Below are 27302 nucleotides of genomic sequence, written 5' to 3'. Positions count from 1 at the left end.
GATCCTTTGTAGGTATTCCTGTTTAGTCTTCTCTAGAAGCTTCAAATCCTTGGCATTTAAATTTGTTTATTATAATGTGCCTTGGTATGGATCTTCATTGAACCAGTGTGCTTGGTTCAAAAGTGTGTCCTTCCAATCCAAAAACTAATGTTTTCCAGTTCCTTTTTTTTTTTTTTTAACATCTGTATTGGAGTATAATTGCTTTACAATGTTGTGTTAGTTTCTGCTGTATAACAAAGTGAATCAGCTATATGTATACATATATCCCCATATCCCCTCCCTCTTGCATCTCCATCCCACCCCTCTAGGTGGTCACAGAGCACCAAGCTGATCTGCCTGTGCAATGCAGCTGCTTCCCACTAGCTATCTGTTTTACATTTGGTAGTGTATATATGTCAATGCTACTCTCTCACTTCTTGAAAAGTCCTGAATTATTTCTTTGATAATTTTAGCTCATTAATTTTCTCTTTCTTTTTTTTCTGGAACTCTCATTTGGAGCAGTACCTCTTGGACTGATTCTCTAGTTTTCTTTTTTCGAGGTTTTTTGGTCTCTTTCTGGGAAGATTTCTTCAACTTTATCTTTGAATTCGTCCTTTTTTTTTCCCTGTGTGTTTCAGCTATCATATTTTTAATTTCCAGGAGGTTGTTTTTTTTGGGGGGGGTGGTTCTTTTTTTTAATTTAAAAAAATGCTATTTATTTATTTATTTTTTGGCCACACTGCACAACATGCAGGATCTTAGTTCCCCAACCAGCAGTGGAAGCGTGGAGTCTTTTTTTTTTAAATAAATTTATTTATTTATTTATTTTTGGCCGCATTGGGTCTTCGTTGCTGCACGCGGGCTTTCTCTAGTTGTGGTGAGCAGGGGCTACTCTTCGTCGTGGTGCGTGGGCTTCTCATTGCAGTGGCTTCTCTTGTTGCAGAGCTCAGGCTGTAGGCGCACAAGCTTTAGTAGTTATGGCGCACAGGCTTAGTTGCTCCGTGGCATGTGGGATCTTCCTGGCCCAGGGATCGAACTCGTGTCCCCTGCATTTGCAGGCAGATTCTCAACCACTGCACCACCAGGGAAGTCCCAAGCATGCAGTCTTAACCACTGGACCACCAGGGAAAGTCCCCTTAGGTTGTTGTTGAAATGTTTCATTTTCGTAGTTGGCTGTCACTAGGATATTAGTAATAGTTCTGTGTGAATTTTTTTTCTGCTCCCTGGGTTGTCTTTTTCTTATGGGTTTTTAAAAAATATTTGTTTATATCTTTCAGACATCTGGTGATATTGGGCTTTGCATATCTATGCTTTAGGCACTGAAACACTTATTGGAAGCGTTGTTTGAGTAGGCAGGACTTACTACAGTAGGATGACTTGGCTGGGTCATTTTTCTGAGAGATTTTTGATTCTTGGTGTCTATAAGTCTTGTCTCTTGAGATGGTTTATTTTCCTAGAGAGAAATTCTGTACTCTCCAGCCTGTAGAGTTTAAGTTTGGCTGCTGACTTTCTAGAATTTAGCACAGGAAGGTGCTAAGAGTCTCTTCCTTTAGTGTGTAGACATGCACTTAATGTCTTCTCTTTCCTCAGCTGTGGCTTATGTGTCTCAATCCAGAGTTCTCCTGGCTCACTTTTCCAGAGATGAAATCTGACCTCCAATATCTATTATGACAAGCTAGCCGTCAGTCATATCCTTTTTTGTTCTCATGAATGTAATATGTTATCTTTCTCTGGCTGCTTTCAAGATTTTTTTCTTTTTTAAAAAAAATCATAAATTTTTTAATGAGGTATAGGTGACATTTAAGATTACATTACATTTAAGATTAGATTACATGTAAGATTAGATTACATGTGTATAGCATAATGACTCCATATTTGTATATGTTGCAAAGTAATTACCACAGCCTAGTTAACATCCATACTTGGTTACAGTTTTTTTCCTTGTGATAAGGACTTTAAAGATTTACTCTCTCAGCAATTTTCAAATATGCAAATACAGTATTATTAACTATCATTGCCATGCTGTGTGTTACATCCCCAAGACTTATTTATTTTATAACTGGAAGTTTGTACCTGTTGACCCCTTTTATCCATTTCTCCCCTCTACCCACCCCCCCGACCCCCCCTCCGCCGGCAACCACCAGTCTCTTCTCAGTATCCGTGAGCTTGGGGTTTTTTCTGTTTGTTGTTTTTGAAGATTCCACAAATAAGTGAGATCAGAGGTATTTGTCTTTCTTTGACTTATTTCACTTAGCATAATGTCCTCTAGGACCATCCATGTCGTCGAAAATGGCAAGATTTCCCTTTTTTAATGGCTGAATAGTATTCATATATATATATGTATTCATATATATATATATATATATATACACACACACACACACACACACACACGACATTTTCTTCATCCATTCATCAATTGATGGACGCTTAGGTTGCTTCCATGTCTTGGCTATTGTAAATAATGCTGCAGTGAACATTGGGGTGTGGATATCATTTTTTCCCATTTTTTTTTTTTTAAACATCTTTTTTGGAGTATAATTGCTTTACAATGGTGTGTTAGTTTCTGCTTTATAACAAAGTGAATCAGTTATACATATGTTTCCATATCTCTTCCCTCTTGCGTCGCCCTCCCTCCCACCCTCCCTTTCCCACCCCTCTAAGTGGTCACGAAGCACTGAGCTGATCTCCCTGTGCTATGCGGCTGCTTCCCACTAGCTATCTGTTTTACATTTGGTAGTGTATATATGTCCATGACACTCTCTCACTTTGTCACAGCTTACCCTTCCCCCTCCCCATATCCTCAAGTCCATTCTGTAGTTGGTCTGTGTCTTTATTCCCGTCTTGCCCCTAGGTTCTTCATGACTTTTTTTTTTTTTTTCTTAGATTCCATATATATGTGTTAGCATACGGTATCTGTTTTTCTCTTTCTGACTTACTTCACTCTGTATGACAGACTCTAGGTCCATCCACCTCACTACAAATAACTCAATTTCGTTTCTTTTTATGGCTGAGTAATATTCCATTGTATATATGTGCCACATCTTCTTTATCCATTCATCTGTTGATGGACACTTAGGTTGCTTCCATGTCCTGGCTATTTTAAATAGAGCTGCAATGAACATTTTGGTACATGACTCTTTTTGAATTATGGTTTTCTCAGGGTATATGCCCAGTAGTGGGATTGCTGGGTCGTATGGTAGTTCTATTTTTAGTTTTTTAAGGAACCTCCATACTGTTCTCCATAGTGGCTGTATCAATTTACATTCCCACCAACAGTGCAAGAGTGTTCCCTTTTCTCCACACCCTCTCCAGCATTCATTGTTTCTAGATTTTTGATGATGGCCATTCTGACTGGTGTGAGATGATATCTCATTGTAGTTTTGATTTGCATTTCTCTAATGATTGATGATGTTGAACATTCTTTCATGTGTTTGTTGGCAATCTGTATATCTTCTTTGGAGAAATGTCAATTTAGGTCTTCTGCCCATTTTTGGATTGGGTTGTTTGTTTTTTTTGATATTGAGCTGCATGAGCTGCTTGTAAATTTTGGAGATTAATCCTTTGTAAGTTGCTTCATTTGCAAATATTTTCTCCCATTCTGAGGGTTGTCTTTTGGTCTTGTTTATGGTTGCGGATATCATTTTGAGTTACTGTTTTTGTTTTCTTCAGATAAACACTTGGAAATGCTAGATCATATGGTAGTTCTATTTTTAATTTTTTGAGGAAACTCCACACTGTTTTCTATAGTGGCTGCACCAGTTTATTGCATTGGCCAAAAGTTTCATTCATATTTCTCCATAAGATGGCTCTAGTAGCAGTTAATTGTCTTTAACTTCATTTGAAACAACTTTGTTAGATTATATGTGACAGCTGTCATATCAGCGTGGATTTAAGAAAAAGACTTACCAAAGTTGGTGAATTTTTATGTAGCCATTTTAATACTGAAGATGGAAGAAAAAAAGCAACATTTTTGGCCTATTATGCTTTATTGTTGCAAGAAAGGTAAAAACGCAACTGAAACGCAAAAAAAGATTTGTGCAGTGTATGGAGAAGGTGCTGTGATTGATCGAACATGTCTCCAGTGGTTTGCTGGAGATTTCTTGCTGGATGATGCTCCACGGTCGGGTAGACCAGTTGAAGTTGATAGTGATCAAATCAAGACATTAATTGAGAACAGTCAATGTTATACCATGCAGGAGATAGCCGACATACTCAAAATATCCAAATCAAGCGTTGAAAATCATTTGCACCAGGTTGGTTATGTTAATCGCTTTGATATTTGGGTTCCATGTAAGTTAAGCAAAAAACACCTTCTTGACTGTATTTCCGCATGCAAGTCTCTACCTAAACATAATGAAAATGTTCCGTTTTAAAAACAAATTGTGACGGGCAATGAAAAGTGGATACTGTATGGTAATGTGGAACGGAAGGAAGAGATTGTGGGGCAAGCAAAATGAACCACTACCATCCACACCAAAGGCCAGTCTTCATCCAAAGAAGGTGATGTTGTGTATATGGTGGGATTGGAAGGGAGTCCTCTGTGATGAGCTCCTTCCGGAAAACCAAATGATTATTTCCAACAAGTACTGCTCCCAGTTAGACCAACTGAAAGCAGCACTCAACGAAAAGCATCCAGAATTAGTCAACAGAAAACGTATAATCTTCCATCAGGATGATGCAAGACCGCATGTTTCTTTGATGACCAGGCAAAAACTGTTACAGCTTGGCTGGGAAGTTCTGATTCATCCTCCATATTCACCAGACATTGCACCTTTGGATTTCCATTTATTTCAGTCTTTACAAAATTCTCTTAATGGAAAAATTTTCGGTTCCCTGGATGACCGTAAAAGGCACCTGGAACAGTTCTTTGCTCAAAAAGATAAAAAGTTTCGGGAAGGTGGAATTATGAAGTTGCCTGAAAAATGGCAGAAGGTAGTGGAACAAAAGGGTGAATACATTTTTCAATAAAGTTCTTGGTGAAAATGAAAAATGTGTCTTTTATTTTTACTTAAAAACCGAAGGTACTTTTCGGCCAACCCAATACATTCCCACCAGCAGTGTAGGAGGGTTCCCTTGTCTCCACATCCTTGCCAACACTTCTTATTTCTTGTGTTTTTGATAAAAGCCACTCTAACAGGTATGAGGTAAGGTGTTTTTTTTTAATCTTTGGTTTTCAGCAGGTTGACTATGATGTACCTAGGTATGATCTTCTTTGTACTTATCCTGTTTGGGGACATCAGTGAGCTACTTCAATCTGTAAATTTATGTCTTTCACCAGTGTTTAGAATTTTCTATTGCTTTTTCAATTTTTTTTTTTTTGCTCCTTTTTCTCTCCTTCTATGACTCCAAATTCATTTATGTTAGACTACTTAATAGTGTTCAACAGACAACTGCTTTTCAGTATTTTTCTCTCTGTTTTTTAGTTGGAATAATTTTTTGATCTATCTTCAGTACTTTCTCCATTCTGCTGTTAAGCCCATACAGTGAATTTTTTATTTTAGAAAGTGAATTTTTCAGTTTTGCTATTTCCATTTGGCTCTTTTTTATATTTTTATTTCTCTGCTGAAATTTACAATTTGTTCCTTTATTTATTATAAGTTTATTTTCCCTTGGTGTCTTGAACATACTTGCAGGTAGCTGCTTTAAGATCTTTGTTAATTCCAATACCTGGGTTACCTTGTGGTTGGTCTCTATTGATTGTCTTTTCTCTTGAGTATGGGTCACATTTTCTTGTTTCTTCATATGCTTAGAAATTTTCTGTTATATCCTGCATACTGTGAATGATACATTATAGTGACTCTGGGGTTTAGTGTATTTTTCTGGAGAGTGTTAATATTCTGGTTATTATTTGTATTAGCAAGCAGTTAACTTGGCTGAACTGAAATCTAAACTATGTCTCCCCACAGAGGATGGCAGCTGATGTCTCTGAGTCATTTTAGTCTTACCTGGACTGCTTAGAGTCTGATCCACTCTTGCATACAACAGTGACCAGTCAGAGACATGGGTAGAGTTCTCTGTGGTTCTCTCTCTTTGTGGTTCTTTATTTTCCAGTATGTGCCTTCTCACTTTTCAGCTGCTGTGGTAGCTCCAAACTCTGCTTTTCAAGCCAGTAAGACTGCATCTTTTGATTCACATTTCAACTGCTCTGTGCAGCTCAGTCTAGGGGTCTTCCCTCAGGCAAAAGCTGTAAAAACAGGAAACCCATCCAGTTCTATTTCCTCCTTCCAAATATTGTCTTCTAACCAGATTCTGCCTATTTCTGGCTGCTCAAGTGCCTTCAGGTAGTTGTTATTTATATTTTTGTCTAGGATTTATTGTTATCTGAGGGAATGTTGGTCTGATAAGAGGTATTCTGTTATTACTCATGGCAGGATTTTTTTGTTTTAAAAAGTAAAAATCTCATGTATTTATATTAATATTTCCAGTTCAAATCAGAACTATAAGGTTTTTATTTACATCTGTATCTTCTTTCTTCTATACCAAGAATTGTGGTTCTGAAGGACATAAAGCAGATGATAGAATTTAGAATATCACATAATTATTTATTTACTCCTTTCTGTATCTCACACACACAGCAGTCTCAACAATGTGTACTATCACAGTGACCAAAGAGATTATGGAAAATAGTTAAAACATTTTTTGCTTGTGCTTTCCATGAATTTCCATAGCACAGTTTTTAAAAAAATTGTGTTAACAACTTTGCATGCATTTAGCCATTAAATTTTATACTCTCTTCCTTGTACTTCTCATTTAGTCTTTATCAACAAGTAAATAATAATATTGCTTGCCATAAATTCTTAGGTTGAAACTATTCATTTTGGTTGTCTAAAGCTTATTCTCTAGATTCTTTTGGAAGGGCTCATGGGAGCCAGTGTTTCCCAGTTTTTGGCATTACGATAAGTTTATCTGGGTCTTCCATGTGATAAAAATCAATTTTACCAAATATAAGACACTTAATTCAGATTTTCTTTTCTTGAATATCTGAAATATATTACTCTGTTTTCTTCTGGCATAAATAAAGTGTTGACTTTGAAAAGTTAGATGTTGGCCTTCTGGGCTGAATTCTTAAGTGTACACAGTGCTCCTTCAGTCAGTAGTTTCAGGTTTTGTTTTTTGTTGTTTTTAAGAAAGTTTTCTTGAATTATAGTCTTTACTATTTATTCTCTTATGGTAGTGCTCTTTAAAGACTTCTGTTATCTGAATGTTGGATCCTTGTTACTTCATTAAGTTGTTGCTTTCTCTCATCCTTTTAATCTCTTCATTTCTTTTGATTTCAAAACTGTTCCTCCATTTTACCTTCTCATTCTCTTAAAACATTATCTGTTGTATGTATTTTCTCTTGGGTTCATTCAGGCTTAATCTTCATTTCTGAAAATTTTTTTTTCAATTTCTAATGCTTTGCTGAGCTCTGTTACCTTATTTCTGAGTTTTTTGAAATCTGATTTATGTTGTTTTTGCACATCTTGAGTCATTTTTGTAATGACTTTTATCTCATTTTGAAGTAGTTGGTTATAATTTTCACCTATTTCGTGGGCATATATTTCTGGTATGCTTTTATTGTTAGGATGTAATTCTGTATCTTTTTCTTTTTTTCCCTATAATTTCATAGGATTGACCTACATCATTTTCTGTTGCTTACTTTTTTATGGTTTAGGATGGCATTTCTTACAGAGCTCCCTCTGCTGTTGTTTTTGGGAACTCTTCAAAAGTGTGGCATTTGCTTTCTATGATTTCTAAGGCTTTGCTCCCTTCCCCACTATTCTCATTCCTTAATCTTCATTGTACCTAATGTGCTCAATTTTGATTCCATGCTCAGTAGCTTATCCTCATTGTGACACTGTTAGTGAAGGATCAGTTTTAAGAGTTCATAGAGGCTAACTGCCCCAACTTCAGACTTAGGAAAATGCAGGAACCCAGTTATAGCTGTTTTGGGAGTCTCTGTTCTCAGATGTGTCAGACACTCTGTTTTCTTTTGCTTCTTCTCATACCATGCAGGTTCTATGGTTGTTGGTGATTTGTTCCCACTTGCTGTTTTAGGGAGATTTCTGTAGATTTCCTTGTCACCCAGTTTTGTTGTAAATGTTGTATGTGGGTTTGGGGATTTAGGGATGCTCAGAAACGTTGCCACTGCCTCCATTGTCCCTGAATCTTTATAATTTATCACTTCTTAATTGCTGTTTATGATGTTCTCTTTTTCAAGTTTGATAATCTTGCCCTAATTAGATTATAATTCCTCTAAATAGTGCTTGAATCTTAGTTCAAATGCTATTTTGTGTTGAAAATAGCCTTTACAGTGTCCAGCATAGCACTGGACATATATGCAATGTATCATATCAGTCATCAGTTTGGAAATTAGTCAGTCTGAGGGTAATTATAGGCTAACTTGCAACCTTGTAATGGTAGTATTAGCAGCTACTCTTACAAATTGAAGGGAAACGGATACCAGCTGGCCTGCTTGTACATGAAGTTCATTCATATGTCATCTTTGGCATATATGCTATAGTCTGTCTGGTCTAAACATTCCTGGAAGACATTGATCTAATGTACTGATGGTCCAAAAAAGTCGACAAAGTAATAACCATCATAGAAACACATTGGAAACATGGAAAATGTTATCTGCCATAGTGATAGTTCATTACTGTCACAGTTCAAAAATATTGTAAAGGAAATTTAAAAACTCTTCTGAGTGACGCAGTTAAAATGGTCAAGTTAGTAAAAGATTTTTTTAAAAGGCTAAACCCAAACAAACAGAAACCAAAGATTGACCAGTTTGTTAATATGAAGAGGCAAAGGGGTGTGGGTGAGATATGATGGAATTTCATAAGATTGTGATGAAAATTAAGGAACACAAATTATACTTTCAGTTAAAGGAGGCATTAGTTTTTATACATTGGGTAGTAATTTTAGGGATCTTTTTATCCTAACAACATCTCACTTCCTTTGCTTCTGAATTTGATATTCTAAAAAGTCAGCTAACACAAGTCAGTCCCTGAAACACAGCAGAACTTTATTGATTTGATAAAACTTTCCAAGTATAGTGTTAAGAAGTTGGTGTTTCTTATTTTTACTTCATTTGTCTTCCTTATTTAAAGGAATCATATTTTATTTTTAATTATAAAGATATATTATTTACTTTGTAAAATGTTCCATTTTAAATTACTCCTAATTTTTACCTTTTTAAAAATCTTTAACAGGCCTCAACAAATAATGAAAGCTCTAATCACAGTTTTGGAAGCTTGGGATCTTTGAGTGACAAAGAATCAGAGGTAAGTAACTTCATTTTACATATGGTGCTATTAATAAGTAAAAGTTGGAATCACTGTTTTTTTTTTAATTAATTTCTTTCCTTCTTTAATACTTGTGCTAAAGGTTAATCCTTGTTAAGTTTTTTGTAGGAGCATTTTATTCTGTTTTATGAAGCACAACATTCAAACTGAAGACTGTATTGGACATTAGAAAGAAAATATAGTTTCTTTGGTTATGTAGGTGAACTTGTACATTAATGGTATAGACAGATATTCTTAAGTTACTAGCCGTTCATAATTCTAAGAGATGAATGTGGTTTTGCAATACGTTGTATTTCACAGTTTTCTATTATTTCTTGTTATACTTCCCTCTTCGTTTGGTCCTGAGTAAAGGTTTGTTTACTTTTTGAGATACAGAAACACATTTTTTTTCTCTTTTTGAAATTTCTTGTGGGATTTCATGCTGTTGGTTTTCACTTTACATATTTTAAAATATCTGAAAAATCCCCTCCTCCCCCACCCACTTACTCTCCCCACTAAGAAAATATATGGAATTTTATAAGTAGGTATTTGGATCCATGGTATAGTTCACGTTGAGCATGATATTCTTGATGGCATTTTTAAAAATGTTTAGACAGGAGGTTCTTTGGGTAGTAGCATTCATTTATTGATGCTGCAACTTCACTTTTTGCAGATACAGTCTGTAATATTTCCTCTTCTCAGATTATGGAGTTCTGTCACTTTTCAGCATTTGTGTGTGTGTGTGTGTGTGTGTGTGTGTATTTTCCCTGTCAGTGTTAACTTCTACTTGATCCATTTTAGTCTTTTTTCTGCTTGGGTTAGTATAGATATATCACCATGATAATAATACCATAGGTCATTAGCACCCAGTAACTCTTAGGCATCTGGTTTTGGTGTTCAGTGGAAGGGGAATATCAAAGGTGGCATCTTTTTAAGCCCTGTGTTATTGAAAGCATCTAGGAATCTCTAGGTAGACAGTTTTGTGGAGTTCTGTGCAGGCACCCTGACACTCCAAAGGAGTGTGGCATAGGGCTCTCACTCATCAGGCTTTCCCTTCCACAGAGACAACTGGCAGGCAGCTGAAAGGACTGTGCAAGTGACGGGACTTTATCTGCAGTAGGTTCCCTTGAGGTAAGCGTTAGTAGCCCCTGTAGCACCAGATTATCACAGTTTAGTTTTTATCAAATTAACACACATTAAGTCCTTAAAAATTGTAGGTTTAGATCTTGTCAAAGTACATTTTTTTCAAAAACCATATCAAGAATGTTTTCACTTTATATTTCCTGGATTTTGGAACATTTCTTGATACTTCCACAGATTTGGGTCTATATAGTAATTTCACATGCCTCCTCTTTTCTTAGGCTTTTATGTTATGAAGGGCAATAAAATAATTTTAGATATTTCTCTTTTCTGTTCACCAAATCTAGTGTTTCTGATAGATTTTTTTAATAGAAAAATATAGTAAAAGTTAGACCACATGTAATGGTTATATATTTCTATGTTCTTTATAGGTATCTATATTCCCAGTATGCGTTGTAGATGCAATATTTGAAATCTTCCAAAAGAATCAGTTTGTAAGAAAATACCACTTCTCTTAAAAGAATTTTAAGGCTCACTTTTGGCTATGTTCTTAGGTTAAAAAAAAATTTTTTTTAAAGACCGTAATGGTATTTGCACTAAAATACAATTTGGTTAACCATTGGATGTACTTAGCTTTATTTGTGTAGAAATTTTGACATTTGGGGCCACGATAGAAAAATCTTAAAATTTTTTGGCTTTTGCTGTTTTGTGTTCTGTATCTGGAATTTTTGCAAAATAATGATTAAGTCAAGTGGCATAATATTTTGGAAATGACTATGGATTATATGTTTTCCTTAAAATTTGAAGAAGGAAATTTGGAGGGTGGTCTGTCTTTCCATTTAAGAAGTGATTTGTCTGGAAAATGATTCCCAGATTTTATTTCTGTACTAGATGCCTTAATGAACTCCATTGGGGTGAAATTTCATATACGTCACAATACAGATATTCATATAAGTCATGAATAAAGTTGTTGGCAGTAAACAGCTGCAGGATAGAAGTACTTCTTTTTTCCCCCAGTACACCTAATAGTAAAGTTTATGTAGTATTTCGTTGTCTGCTGATGTCATTTTATTCTTTTGGTAATCCATCCCCTGAACCATCACATTTTTTAAAATAACAGTTTTTGTTTTTATGGACAAATAGTGCTGAAAGGTTTAGTATTATTTTTTAATAGCAGTTCTCTACCACTCACCCTTACCCCACCCTGCTCTCCATTCTCTTAGCTTTTCTTCCTGGTATTTATTTCCACATTTTAATATAAATAATATGCATATCTTTTTTGGTTCATCAATTGGACATTATCTGTGACTTCCTCTTAGTATTTATGAAGATTTTAACCTACTAATAACCCCCTGCTTTCTATCCTCTTCTTAATACTGTTTTCAGACACTCAGAACCCTCTTGTTTTCATCTATCCTTGTACTATTAAAAGTGAAAAGCATCTGATATTCACTGTTGGGTTGATTAAATCTACTTCAACTGAAAATTTTCATTGCAGTTTATATATGAATTAAACTTGCCTTTTATTTCTAAATGTAGAATTGTAAAACAGAAAGGGTTTTTTTTTTATAATGAAATCGTCTAGTAGATAGGAAGGTGTTGGTATTGTTTTGCTTTATTTTACATCACTCTAGGTCTATTCAACAGGCTCCAAAAATTTTCAGTAAGCATTTGTTACATATCTATTATCTTCTAGCCTCTGTGCCCAAGCACAGAGAATATGAAGATGAATAGGATACAATTCCTGCTTTCACATGAGATCAGTGTCTAGTAGGACAAACAAACTGTTTGATAAACAGTGTGGGCTATGCTGTAATAGATGTAAGCACAAGGTACTATAGGAGCAAAGAGCAAGAAACCCCTAATTCCATCTGCCTGCAGGCGAGAGGTAGGGAAGGAAGAGAAAGAGAGGTCTTCCCTCAAAGAACAGATGATAGGGACTTCCCGGGTGGCGCAGTGGTTAAGAATCCACCTGCCAATGCAGGGGACACGGGTTCGAACCCTGGTCCGGGAAGATCCCACATGCCGCAGAGTAACTAAACCCATGCGCCACAACTACTGAGCCTATGCTCTAGAGCCCGCGTGCCACAACTACTGAAGCCCACACTAGAGCCTGTGTGCTGCAACTAGTGAGCCCACACGCCACAACTACTGAAGCCCGCGCGCCTAGAGCCCATGCTCTGCAACAAGGGAAGCCACCGCAATGAGAAGCCCGCACATTACAACGAAGAGTAGCCCCTGCTCGCCACAACTAGAGAAAGCCCGTGCACGGCAACAAAGACCCAACACAGCCAAAATAAATAAATAAGTTAATTAATCAATGAAAAAAAAATAGTCTCTTTATCTTTAAAAAAAATAGAACAGATGATAGTTAAGTTGTTAAGAAAGCCTATGGATTCATCCCAGAGGACAAGGGCAAAGTATGAGAAGAAAGCAGGCAGAGGCACTAGGATGTGCTTTTGCTTTTCCATGGAAGCATGGCACAAAGTTTTGTTCAAGATGTAAGGCAGTGGTTCTCAATCCTAACTGCCTTTTAGCTCACCTGAGGAGCTTAAAAAAGAAAAAACCAAGCTGCCTGGGTGATTCATCTGGTTTGTAAACTTCTGGTATAGAGAAGATGCGCAAGAATGGTGAAAGATAGGCAGGGGTCAGGGTTTGAATGCTCTTGTCTTTCATAGTAAGGAATTCGGACTTCTTTCTAGGAGATGAAAGGAGAGGAAACAAAACAAGTAGAGATGAAGAAGGCTCCCTCAGGGGGCAATGTATAGGATAGGATGGGAGGGAGGTGAAACCTAAGTTGGGAAGACCATTTAGTTAAGGAATGCTGCTGCCTTTACAAAACTCCAAGGTTTAACAGGAAGAAAAACTTCAGGTGGGGGTTCTAATTACAGTGTTCTCAAGTTTGCCTTTTGGGCTCTGCCTTCTTTGGATTTTGTAACTATTGATGCTATCACCACCCAGGCCCATGCTTCTCAAACTTTAATAGCAAGTGAATTACCAAGGGTTCTTACAGGTCTGGAGTGGGTGTTTGCATTTCTGACAAGCTCTCAGATTCCACTAGATTTTAAAAGTAGAAGCAGTAGGGTTTGATTACTGAATGAGGGTAAAGAAGGAAAGGGAGGAGGATTATTTAAAGGTAGCTAGCTTTAGGTGAATGATAGTGTCTTTGAGTGAGATAGACAACACAGAAAGAAGATGAATAGGTTAGCATAGAAGGTAATGAATTAAATTCTGGACAGCACTGAGTTTGAATACTTATGAAATGACCAAGGCAGAGGGGCTGTCTGGAGCTCAGGAAGGAGGTCAGGCTAAAGATGAAGACTTAGTGGTTTTTGGCATACAAACAGTGCTAAGACATTATTTGCCCTTTTACAGTAATGCTAAGACATATTTGGCTTTTTAACTTTCATTTCTCCATGAGTTTACAGTGAAAATTTCCAAAGGCTGTAAGACATGTGATGATATCATTATTCTGATGATTTATGGATTGTGTATTCTGGTGTTTTAAAATTTTTTTAGTTTTAAATCCCAAAATGGTAAATAACAGTAGTTATATCCCACATAACAAAGGCTCTTTGGGGAACTCAACAGTTTTTAAGAGTTTGTAGACGGGTTTTGAGACCCAGAAGTTTAAAAACTGCTTTTGCAGATGAACTCATCCTGATAGTGTGTGTAATGCTAGGAAATGTGAGCAGGCGAGACGGGTGTGCTGGAGAAAGAGTAGTAGGAGGTAAGGAGGTGGATAGAAGAGGAGGAGAATAATGAGTAGAATTAAATGTTATGGAAGTGAATTAAGATAATGACTAAAAAGTGACTAAGAGTTTGTCACTTAGGCTTACTTTTAGTAGACTAATGGGAGCAAGATGCCAGATATTAGTTGATTAAGGAGCACTTGGAAAGTGAGCATATATTGACTACTCTTGGAAGAATCTTGACTGTGAAGAAAAGGAGGCAGTATCCAGAGTCTAAAAGACCTATTATGTGCTAGGGAAAGGGTTATAGCAGACCCGTGATGGGACAAGGACAAGCAAAGTGCTGAAGAGAGAGGATAAACTAAACTAAACTTTTTTTTTTTTTTTTTTTTGGCTGCGTTGGGTCTTCGTTGCTACGTGCGGACTTTCTCTAGTTGCGGTGAGTGGGGACTACTCTTCTTTGCAGTGTGCAGGCTTCTCATTGCGGTGCGCAGGCTTCTCATTGCGGTGCGCAGGCTTCTCATTGTGGTGGCTTCTCTTGTTGCGGAGCACAGACTCTAGGTGCACGGGCTTCAGTAGTTGTGGCACGCGGGCTCAGCAGTTGTGGCTCGCGGGCTCTAGAGCGCAGGCTCAGTAGTTGCGGCGCATGGGCTTAGTTGCTCCGCAGCATGTGGGATCTTCCCCGATCAGGGATCAAACCTGTGTCCCCTGCATTGGCAGGTGGATTCTTAACCACTGTGCCACCAGGGAGGTCCTAAGCTAAATTTTTCCTGGAGGTGGTATGAATGGTGAGTTCCAGACTCTGGGAGGACAGGGTTAGTTGTGGACAGGACTGACTAGGAACATCCTTTCCTCTGATAGATGAATTTCCATACCTAATAACCTTTCTCTTTCTTCACAGTGAAAATAGAGGTTATCAACTGAAGGAAGAATCATGAGTAGGTTGGGGGTGTGAGGAGAATGATAAAAAATTTATGGGAGAGACAAGGAAGTAGTTTACAGGGGAGAGGGGTCACTCATTTAAATGTTTTAGAATGCCTGAAGGAGTTAGAGACATGGTCTGTGCGCCTTATCTACTGGCTGAAAGTTCAGATTATTTATGAGGATGAGAGAAGGAGCCCATATTTCCTTTTATCAACGTTTTCCAAGTTTCAGAACCTGCCTGGATCCACCCATTTGCCATTCTCCTTGCAGGACCCTTCCCTCTCTAAACATGAAGATCATCTTCACTTTCTCTAAATTCTGTACAGTTGCTGTCCCCACTGTACCTTACCCCAAGATGCTGAGATAAATTATCTTGTAGCTCATTTGGAATTTATAATTTATAATATTAATACCATATCCATACCTCCTCCCTACCTTTTCTTTTGGATGTCCTAGAATATATTTTTCTGTTTTATTTCTTACTGTGGTTGGTTATTTGTGAATGAATATAAGACTGAATATAAATCTCATTGAAATATATTTTTAAGCCTATTGTTACATGTACGTACAATATACTACATAATGATGTTTGTAAAGCAGACACACGTCAATTATTCCATTTTTGTCTTAATTTAATTTTGAATATTTATCTTTTATACTACTTCTATATAAACCTGAATCAGAGTTGAACAATTTAAAACATATACTATCTTTTTCTAGAGCTAAAGTTTATTTCCCACTTCCTTCTGGGTAATTGTCAATTCTTTAACCCTCTATCCACTGGCATTGAATTACTGTTTATTTTTATTTTTTAAATTTATTTATTTATATTTTATTTTTGGCTGCGTTGGATCTTGCTGCGCGAGGGCTTTCTCCAGTTGCAGCGAGCGGGGGCTACTCTTCGTCGCGGTCCATGGGCTACTCAGTGCGGTGACTTCTCTTGTTGCGGAGCATGGGCTGTAGGATGCGCAGGCTTCAGTAGTTGTGGCACATGGGCTCAGTAGTTGTGCCGCACGGGCTTAGTTGCTCTGCAGCATGTGGGATCTTCCTGGACCAGGGCTTGAACCCATGTCCCCTGCATTGGCAGGCGGATTCTTAACCACTGCGCCATCAGAGAAGTCCCTACTGTTTATTTTTGATCCAAGTGCATTTGGGGATTTTTGAGTTATTTAAGATTAAGGATTTTAATTTATAGATATACAGAAGCTGGGACAGTTGTTGCGTCTAGACATTTAAACTTAGATGCACTTTCAGAATTGTAATGATTGTAATGAAAGAGGAATATAATATAGATACAGTGCCTTGATTGTCTTAATTTACCTGTAACGATTAATGAAGGCCATTTTATGAAAGAAGATCTAATTAACTTTCTCATTTGATTTTAGTTTCTAGAAGTAGTCTTGGTATTTAAGTCAGATTTTCCCCCTCCTTATTTGAATTGAAGTTATGGAGTTGAAGACCCTTTGAAGCATTAATGCTTTGTTTTGTTCTTTTTAAAAAATAATTTTTAAAGGCCACATTATATGTGAGTTCTTATTTTCATATTTTGGAGGAAGTAGAAATTAAGAATACTAGGGAATTAGAACTAAAACTACCTTAGACCTAGCTTTGGGGGGGGCATTATTTTCATTTTTAGAACAAGTCATATTATTTATATAGTTCTTCAATAGTTTTTTAATTTAAAAAAATCTCCTTTTTTGATATTTAAAATTATATATAGACATATATAATTGATTAAATGGGATGTCTCTGATATTAGTGAATTGGCTGGATTAAGAAATGAGCATTTCCAGTTTTCACCTTGTTTTTATATACATCCCCATCTCTACATTTTTATATTTCCTTTTTGCCTTCTAAATAGTGTTTAGCTGAAATGTTTCCTCAAGGAACAGTTAGTTACCTTAGATTGATTGGAAGTTATGATTTTATTTGAAAATAGAGATAATACCAGCCTAAAATTTCAGATTTTAGATTGATTTTTTTAAAATCATTTAAGTTTTATATATATATATGTAAAATATATATATATATATTTATATATGTATATATGTGTTATAACCTGGACAAATCTTTTCTTTAATGTCTTAGTCTGAGCACCCAATAAGAAAGAAAACTTGCAAAATGAATTTAGTGATGTATAGTTAAGAGTCGCTGAAAGTTAACATTTTTATGCCTATTTCCCCCTAAATGAATTACCTTGTTTTTGACTTTATTCTGTTTAAATCTGTTCAGCTTCTAAAGATTGTTAGATACCTAGTTTACTGCCCTCATCAATTTTAAGAAATATTCTTTGTGTCCTGTAACCTACATTATTTTCTGAAATGTTTTAGCCTGATAAATGCCCTTTGTGGTGTTCTGTTTGATTGGTTCCTCTGTCTTCTCCTTTACTTATCTTCATTTTGGCAGTATTTTCTCACTGACTTCTTCTTACTGTATTATTAGGTGAGGTTAGTAAGATTTTGTAACAGCAATAAAGACATTTTCTCAGTAAGGAAATAAATTTGTTTTTTTCTCTCTCTGTTAAGACTAATAATCAAACTTAGAAATTATAGTTCCTGTGAAATACCTGGAATTAATTTGTAAATTTTCCTTTTATTTAAAAAGAGAAAACTATTTAATTCTGCCACTAAACATTAAAGGACACACTCTTTTTTGTTGTTGTTGATCGAACCCGAGCCCCCTGCAGTGAAGGGCCGAGGCAGTCCCTAAAGGACGAGCTCTTACAGGAAGTATATTCAGCTAGAGTTATGGAGTGTCTAACTCTAAAATGTGTTATATGACAGAGTTCACAGCAAAGGAAGTAGGTCTATCCTGGTTGAATATATATATCCTTAGTCTTCTGGAAGGAAAAATACTGTAAATCAAATGGCCTGATACTGGCTGACTCTGCCCCTGTTTCCATAAAGGTGGAGGACTATGTGTGTCAGAATCACCTTTTCAAAATAAAAGCACTTAGGCTCCCTTCTTGGAAACTCTGATAATACTCTGTCTAGATAATTTTTGATTTCTTATAAATCAATAAATCTTGAAATATTGATTCTGTAGGCCATGTATTTAGAAAGCAAACAAACAGCTGTTAAATGTTTCCCTTTTTAAAAGTACATTTAGTGTGGGTGGGTGGTTTTTAGAGCAAGAAAGTTCTAAGCTGACTGTTGAAAACAAGATTCGAAGAGGAACATGCCATGTCATTTTAAGAATGAAGATATACTTTAAAGTGGACCCTGGTATAGCACTTAACCGTAGTAGATGCTCAGTAAATATTTGTTGAATAAATAAATTTAATAATGTACTTTAGTTGTAGTATAAGGCAGTTTTTGTGTCAGCTACATGTGATTCTTATGTATTCATCAAAGCAAGCTTTCTCAACCTTAACATTATTGACATCTGGGGCCAGATAATTCTCGGGGTGGGGAGGGAGTTGTCATGTGTAATGTAGGATGCTTAGCAGCATCTCTGCATGATGCATTAGATATCTGTAGCCCATCCTCCCACCCCTAAGTTGTGGCAACCAAAAATGTCTCCAGATATTGCCGTATATCCTCGGGGGGTAGAGGCAGATCTCCTCTGGTTGGGAACCACCCCATTAATGAAGGAGGGAAAATAAAGTTGTAGCATGTTACCTGTGGAGCTAGATTACAGCTCTATAAGTTTCATATCTCTGGGTATGAAAACAGAAGCCCAGAGAGGTTAATTTGCCCACAGATAGTAAGTTAATAGTCAAAGTTCTAATTTTAAAGTGTCTGTCTTATTTCAAAGTGATGTTCTCAACTATTGTTCTATACTTTTTCTGTATAACTAATGTAGTATCTAACTTATTAGTTAGATAAATGACCCTAGTTAGTCTGTTGAAAAAAGTGGTATTCTTTTTTGGAAATATTTAGATTTAAGATGATTTATAAAATTTGCCAATCCAAGATATGCCTGGACTGGCAGCACTTCACAGATGTTTTTTCTGGTAAATATGCTTTTAGACTTAAGTACATTCAGCACAAGTTGACATTACTGAGCAATTTGGTTTCAGTATCTTATACAGGTGTATCTTAGAGATATTGCAGGTTTAGTTCCATACCACCATAACAAAGCAATATCGAAATAAAGTGAGTCACATGAATTTTTTGGTTTCACAGTGCATATGAACATTATGTTTATACTATACTGTAGTCTAAGTGTGCAGTAGCATTATATCTGAAAAAACAATGTACCTGATTTAATTTAAAAATATTATCTTGCTTACCCCCCTTTCCCTTTAAAAACTGTCATGGCTGAGCAAGAAATCTTCAGAGTTACTCTTGGGACATGAGTCCACCTTCTTCCCAGATTGCCGGCTTTTCTGATTAAAGCACCTTTCCTTTCTACTGAAAAAAAAAAAAAAAATTATATTGCTGAAAAAAATGTTAACCATCTTCTGAGCCTTCAGCAAGTTGTTATCTTTTTGCTGGTGGAGGGTCTTGCTTCAGTGTTGACGGCTGCTGACTGATCAGGGTGGTGGTTGCTGAAGGTTAGGGAGGCTGTGGCCGTTTTAAAAATAAAACAACAGTGATGTCTGCACATTGACTCTTCCTTTCACCAACAACTTCTCTGTAGCAGCAACGCTGTTTGGTAGCATTTCCCCATGGTAGAACTTCCTTCAAAAGTGGAGGCAGTCCTCTCAGTCCCTGCTGCTGTTTTATAAACTAAGTTTATGTAATATTCTAAATCCTTTGCTGTCATTTCAACAATCTTCACAGCATCTTCACCAGGAGTAGATTCCATCTCAAGAAACCACTTTCTTTGCTCATCCATAAGAAGCAACTCATCCATTAAAGTTTTATCATGAGATTGCCCCAATTCAGTCACATCTTCAGGCTCCACTTCTAATTTTAGTTTTCTTGCTATTTCCACCACACCTGCAGTTACTTCCTCCACTAAAGTCCTGAACCCCTCAAAGTCGTCCATGAGGGTTGGAATTGACTTCTTCCGCATTCCTGTTAGTATTGATATTTTGACCTCTTCCTATGCATCACAGATGTTCTTAATGGCATCTAAAATGGTGAATCCTTTCCAGGTTTTCAGTTTACTTTGCCCAAATCTATCAAAGGAATTATATCAAAGGAATTACTATGGCTATAGCCTTACGAAATGTATTTCTTAAATAATAAAACTTTTAGTCAGAATTACTCCTTGACCTGTGGGCTGTAGAATGGATGTTGTGTTAGCAGGCATGAAAACAACATTAATCTTGTATATCTCCATCAGAGCTCTTGGGTGACCAGGTGCATTGTCAATGACCAGTAATATTTTGAAAGGAATCTCTTTGTTTTCTGAGCAGTGGACTCAACAGTAGCCTTAAAATATTCAGTAAACTATGTTGTAAACAGATGTGCTGTCATCCAGGCTTTGTTGTCCATTTATAGAGCACAGGCAGAGTAGACTTAACATAATTCTTAAGGGCCCTAGGATTTTCAGAATGGTAAATGAACATTGGCTTCAACTTCAACTCACCAACTGCATAAGCCCCTAACAAGTGAGTCGACCTATCCTTTGAAGCATTGAAGCCAGGCATTGACTTCTCTAGCTATGAAAGTCCTAGGTGCCATCTTCTTCCAAGAGAAGGTTGTTTTATCTACATTGAAAACCTGTTGTTTAGTGTAGCCACCTTCAATAGTTATCTCAGCTAGATCTCCTGGATAACTCATTGCAGCTTCTACATCAGCACTTGCTGCTTCACCTTGTACGTTCATGTTAAGGAGATGGCTTCTTTCCTTAAACCTCATGAACCAACCTCTGCTTCTTCATACTTTTCTTCTATGCTTCCTCACCTCTCTCAGCCTTCATAGAATTGCTCTGGATTAGTCTTTGGCTTAAGGGGATGTTGTGGCTGGTTTTATCTTCTATCCAGACCACTCAAACTTTCTCCACATCCCCAATTAACGGTGTTTCGCTTTCTTATAATTTGTGTGTTCACTGTAGTAGTACTTTTAATTTCCTTCAAGAACTTTTCCTTTGTATTCACAACTTGGCTAACTGTTTGGCCCAGGAGGCCTAGCTTTTGGCCTGTCTCAGCTTTCAGCATGCCTTCCTCACTAGGCTTAATCATTTCTAGCTTTTGATTGAAAGTGAGAGATGTGCAACTCTTCCTTTCACTTGAACACTTAGAGGCCATTGTAGAGTTTTAGTTGGCCTAATTTCAATATTGTGGTATCTCAGGGAATAGGGAAGCACGAGGAGAGGGCGAGAATGTCTGGTCAGTGGAGCAGTCAGAACACACACAACATTTATTAAGATCACTGTCATATGGTCACAGTTTGTGGCGCTGCAACACAATTACAGTAGTAACGTCAAAGATCATGGATCACAGATCACCATAATAAATATAATAACGAAGAAGTTTGAAATATTGCAAGAATCACTAAAATGTGATACAGAGAGAGGAAGTAAGCAAATGCTATTGGAAAAATGGTGCCAAAAGACTTGCTAGATCAAGGTTGCCACAGACCTTCAATTTGTAAAAGAATGCAGTATCTATGAAGCGCTATAAAATGAGGTATGCTTGTACTATAGTAGAGTTTTAAAAATATTAGGTGTATTTTTATATCAGCAGAACATAGTGAGTATTTTACTAATTTTCTTTAAGATTAATTCTCATTTTCTAAAATAACTGAGTAACCATGACAATGCACTGGACTTCTCCTATCCTAATGAATTTTCTGTTATATGTCACAATTTTGGTCTGCAGTTCTTAATGGAAGGTTATATATAGAATAACTTACTAATTTTAGGGATTCTCTAGAGTGGAATGTGCAGGAAGTACATGCTATATTATTATATATTAGATTGGCTATATTGCTAATCCTGATGATATATCAGCATTAGTTTTGGAGCTTTTAAAAAATATAGATTCCTTTGGTCTCCCTCTAGAGATGTTTAAATTTGGAATGGGGATGCCAGCATGAGCTTTAAATAACAGCTTTGTGATTATGAAGTATAGTCAACATTGAGAATCAGTGCTAATAGATAAATGATAGAACAATTTCCTTTAAAAAATAAAATCAACCCCTTTTTTTCTGGTTATAATGCAGTATTGCTATAGAGAAAACTGTAACAATGAAATCCCACTTTTTAAAAAAAAAAAAAACCATGTGAGGGAAACATCTTAAAGGATTTTGGGGCATTCTCATACAGTTTTTTAAAAAAAAAAAAACTTATTGATTAACAAATATTTATTGAGTATGGTGTACTGCTATAAAGTGAATGGTGTTTTTTTTTAAATTTATTTATTTTATTTATTTTATTTTTGGCTGCGTTGGGTCTTTGTTGCTGCGCGCGGGCTTTTCTCTTGTTGGGGTGAGCAAGGGCTACTCTTCCTTGTGGTGTGCGGGCTTCTCACTGCGGTGGCTTCTCTTGTTGCGGAAAACGGGCTCGAGGCACGCGGGCTTCAGTAGTTGCAGCACGCGGGCTCTAGAGCGCAGGCTCAGTAGTTGTGGCGCACGGGCTTCGTTGCTCCGTGGCATGTGGGATCTTCCCGGACCAGGGCTCCAACCCGTGTCCCCTGTAGTGGCAGGCGGATTCTTAACCACTGCGCCACCAGGGAAGCCCCTCATACAGTTATAGTGTGAGTAAAGATTTAATATCACCTTTGATAGTACAATTTGGAAATATCTTTAAATTTTTAAATGTGCATATCCTCTGGCACAGCATTTACGCTTAAAAGTGTCTATTCCAAAGACATAATTGTATAAGGATCTAGGGATTCATGTTCAGCCAGTGTCTATAGGGATACTATACAGGATATGTTACTGCATCATGAGTGTCACAATGGGAGAAAAGCTGCGAAATCACGTTCTCAATTTTACTATTACAGGTACTCTTCAAAATGCCAACATTTCCAGACTAAGTTGTCTTGAAAATTTGCTTCCCCCCACCCTCCACAGCATTTGCTCTCTATGGCTGTTTTATTCTGATTGTATGATTTGAAAACTGCCTGTCAGATCATATGAACAGAGGAGGAAGTCCAGCTTTATTCTAATTTTATGGTTTATACTATTTAACAGATAAAGCCTTAAGTCAAAGGGAAAGCCAGAGAAGGGAAAATGCCAAGAAATAGTTATGCTATATAAACGATAAGAAAATGGCAAACAAAACTGCGCTTTATCAATATCGAAGATTTAGTATGCTCCTTTTAAGCATATGTGAATGTAAATTAAAATGGGTCCAGGTAATAGGAACCTAAGAAGTACAACTGTGAGGATGGCAAGTAAGGTAGTTTTTAAAAATTGAAAATAAGATTAAGTATTATATTTCTTTTAGTTACTGATGTGGTTATGGATGCTGTATGTTTGTGGAGGGAGTAAAAATCCTTCAGGCTTTTAAAAATGTTGTGAGCTGGCACACTTTTAGTTACCGGTAAGGCAGCGTGCATTTTAGTTGAGGGTTACCTAATTTCATCTCTTTGGCTCTCTACCATCTTTGATATTACGTATTATTAAATGATAAAGGCAATACAGGAGAAAATAGGCTACACTAAAAATTGCTGATATGTTGATTGGGTTTACTTTGAACAGCAAGGAAATGCTTTTATTTGGTGATAGGATCCCAAAATGTTGCGTACATGAACTTTTTATGCTTTTTATATTGAAATCAGCCAAATAATAGATCTTTTAGGTGTCAAAGATTCAAGCAAACATTTACAGATAATAGTTGGTATTAAAGTTTGACTCTTGGGCAGAGAAAGACTGAATTTCAGGTCATGCCAGCTCAAAATCATCCTGGAATTAGGATATACATATTTTATGATACGTTTTATCTAAATGTAAATTGGATACAAAGCAGCAAGGAAGTTTTCACTACAGAATTTCAGTTTTCTTACAGTGCATTATTCTAACCTAATTTTTATAGCAAAATGTTGGAAGAAATAGTATCTTGTATCTTTGATATTCTTGACTAGAACATCTATTTTACATTGATTATTTTTATAAGGCTCCAGATTTCCCTTTTTAGTTCAGTGCTGTTTTGTTATGTGCCATTAAAATAACAAAGATTTCTCCCACATTTTAAGTTTTGCCTAGAAATGTGAATAAAACATGGTTATTACCAGCTGCGGGCAAAAAGGTTTATGTGCCATTTGTTCAAAGTATAGTGACCTTGAATTTGAGACCTGAGTAACTATATGAATCATTGAAATAGCCAATGAGTTGTGTTTTTCAAACCAGTCTTTAGCTAAATGAATCAATCAGAAAAAAATTCATTCTGACAAGTTTGAGGATTGAATATTTTGTTACAGATATTATTTAATATTAGAGTAACTTTTCTTTCTACTTTAAAGTATTTTCTCCTTTAACAGAAAGAAATTAAATATATCGGTGTCTGTTAACTGTAGTAATTTTGTTACAGGTGATGCTATCTCACTTTTCTTTTTGTTCTGTTCAGTTGGAGCTGATGGACTCTACCTAAGGTAGAGGTGAAGAATAAATTTTAATATCCACTCCTCTTTTGTTGATGTTATAATATCTTTTCACATACTGTTACAATTTTCTATAATGCATTTATGCCAGTAATTTAAAATATCTCTCTAGTTGGAGGCTTGTAGAGGTGGTTATCTGTTTTCCTGGAACAATCCATATTGCTTTCTCTCCCTCATTCTGTGACAGCATTAAGGTTCTTATTTCCTTATATTTGGTCTTATTTGCATTGATGAAAGGCAGATTTATTTTTATTGTAAGATAAACCAACAGGCCACATGATTAGATATGAAAACCTTGTTTAGTAATCACTGACTTAAATTCCAAATGAAATTGGAACATTAGGTATATCACTATCACCTCTTGAGTCCTTTAGATTTGTCTTTGTTTTTTGAACTTCCTTCCAACTCTGGAAAATGCTATATAAATTCACAGTAATAGCTTGGAACATTTAAATATCAGAGTAATCATTCAGGTTTTGGTATGATTACAAACTAGCATTTATAAAGCTGAATTGATTTAAAGAATACCAATTTCTTCTTCCATCATTTTCTCCTAACCACTGTTCCACTGTATGTCGGAATTCTTTAACTTTTTATAATACTGTAGTCTTTCCATCTTTACTTTAAAGCCAAGTCATATTATTTTGCCTTCCATAATAATCCTTCCCTGTTGTGGTCAATTATAGTGCAATAATTGAGAAAAAATAGAGGAAAGAATGACAGCATTATTGAGAGCAGTAACAAGCTTGAAAATGTTGTATATAAAATGCTCAATATGTCCAAGTTTTACACTTTACAGAAATACAGTAGTGGCCTGGTTGATCTCCCTTAGATTTTCTAGGAAATCGATTGGTCAGGATCAGTGGTTTTTCAAACATTTTTGAAGCCATCGAGCTCTTTCTTTGAAGAAATCTGATATAGACTCTCAATATTAAAATAAGACATGCTGTGTTCCCAGGGATGGGGTAGAGGTGGGATAGGATGTGTCTCTGGTGGCTAGAGCCTTAGCTCAGCCACCTGCTCCTTCCTTCCCTTTAGTAACTTTGGAGACACAACCTTCTGTCCTCTAAGGTGTCTCTGGAGTACAATTTGAAAGTCGCAGATAGTATTCTGAACTTTTTCTTCTCAGTGATGAGCCATTTTAGAGGTTAAATATTTGATGAGTTTCTGCCTACCCTAAATCCTCTAGCTTTTAAATCCCCAAATAAGTCCATACACAAAGGATGTCTTAGGAGAATTGGCAGCATTAGGCTTCATTGAGAGTTTTTGTTTTGTTTAATATAGGTGTTGCTCAGATTATTTAAATTCAAAACCAAAAAAACTGTTTGAAGTACATTTGTCTTAGGGTTAGTGATGTAATACTTAGGGCCTAGACTATAAGTTCTGTGGCTTATGGTTGAGATCAGAGTTGAAATATTGCTTATTTTGCAAACCCTACAAGTTATTTGTAAACTATTAGGGCAGAAGCTGCTAATTATTTAACAAGTGACACGTGATTGAAGTTTTGAAACATAAAAGTGCGCGGATTATTTGGAGTAATAGAAGGATAGCCATTCAGATAAGAATAGCTTACTGATATAGACTATACACTGTTCTAGATGCTATACTACTTATGTTTCTGGTATGTTTCTCATTTAATCCCCACAATCCTTTTATGCCATATTATCACCTTTAAAATTGATGAGAAAATTGAGTCTTGGGTTAAGTAACATACTGAAAGTTATAGTAAATAGTGGACCCAGAGTTGGATTCTTAGTCTGTGTTTTTTCAGAGACTCATGGTACTTTCTTCTGAGGAAATTATGGTCCATTGGGGCTGACAGAACAGCCCTAAAATAATCTATGAGATGAGAATGAAGTCAAAGGTCAGCATGAGGTAGTCATACTAGGATGTGGGTGAAAAAAGATTAAAGTTCATAGGAAGGCAAAATGGTGTGTTTATTTTTTATTTTTATTTATTTATTTATTTATTTAGGGCTGTGTTGGGTCTTCGTTTCTGTGCGAGGGCTTTCTCTAGTTGTGGCAAGCGGGGGCCACTCTTCATCGCGGTGCGCAGGTCTCTCACTATCACGGCCTCTCTTGTTGCGGAGCACAGGCTCCAGACGCGCAGGCTCAGTAGTTGTGGCTCACGGGCCCAGTTGCTCTGCGGCATGTGGGATCTTCCCGGACCAGGGATCGAACCCGTGTCCCCTGCATTGGCAGGTGGATTCCTAACCAGTGCGCCACCAGGGAAGTCCCCTCCTTTGTTTTAAGATAGATTATAGGGTTCTTTATAAAACTGTTAACTTAGAATTTTTAATTTGGTGATATTTTTATTCCAAGGAGAATAACAGATTGGTTACCACTTAAGTCTGAGTTTGGTAATTTTGAGTATGAAACTAAACTAATGAACTATTTACCTTAAATTGCTGGTATGTCAGTCTGTCTCCTGAGTAGATTGCTAGTTAGAGTGGATTTCTTTAAGATCTCTGGTTTACGATGTGAAAACATAAAGGCAGTTTATTGGACATAATGAATTTTATTTATGAACTTAATGAAAATTTGAAGTATTTTTGTATGGTTGATTCATTCAGTTACTTCTTGATGTAGGATATATAATCATGACACATAGAAGGGGGAAAAAGCATTTAGGCCTTGGAAATACACAGAATTGAATTTGATTTGAATCCTGGTTACCTTGAGTAAGTTATTTAATATTTGTTATTTATCATGTTAGGTATGGAGGTGGGAGGAGGAGGTGGGGAGAAAGTATAACTTCTGTCTTTAAAGAATTCAGAGATTAGTAACATTCACTTAAACCTCTCTGAATCTGTTATCTTGTTGGCAGAATGTCAGTGAGAGAACTTAAAATTCCCCAGATAATACTTTGGGGAACCATAGATGCTCAGTATGAGTTAGGTTGTATATTGTCATTCATACT

The 27302-nt window shown here is 36.4% G+C and overlaps 1 protein-coding gene across 6 annotated transcripts in view; it reads left to right on the top strand.

Annotated features, from left to right (window-relative positions):
• TLK1 (tousled like kinase 1) overlaps window positions 1-27302 on the top strand; it is a 150690-nt gene that overhangs the window by 55570 nt on the left and 67818 nt on the right. For 3 of the 6 annotated variants that reach the window (XM_061184746.1, XM_061184754.1, XM_061184783.1), the window contains one exon: window positions 9177-9248. In XM_061184746.1, the coding sequence (XP_061040729.1) occupies window positions 9177-9248 (72 nt within the window). Of the gene's footprint in view, window positions 1-9176; window positions 9249-10310; window positions 10380-27302 lie in introns of those variants that run through there. The other 3 variants (XM_061184764.1, XM_061184773.1, XM_061184792.1) reach the window with 2 other exon arrangements.

The sequence above is a fragment of the Eubalaena glacialis genome, chromosome 1, assembly GCF_028564815.1.
Source record: "Eubalaena glacialis isolate mEubGla1 chromosome 1, mEubGla1.1.hap2.+ XY, whole genome shotgun sequence".
NCBI lineage: Eukaryota > Metazoa > Chordata > Mammalia > Artiodactyla > Balaenidae > Eubalaena > Eubalaena glacialis.
This window is presented reverse-complemented; position numbering and strand designations above follow the sequence as displayed.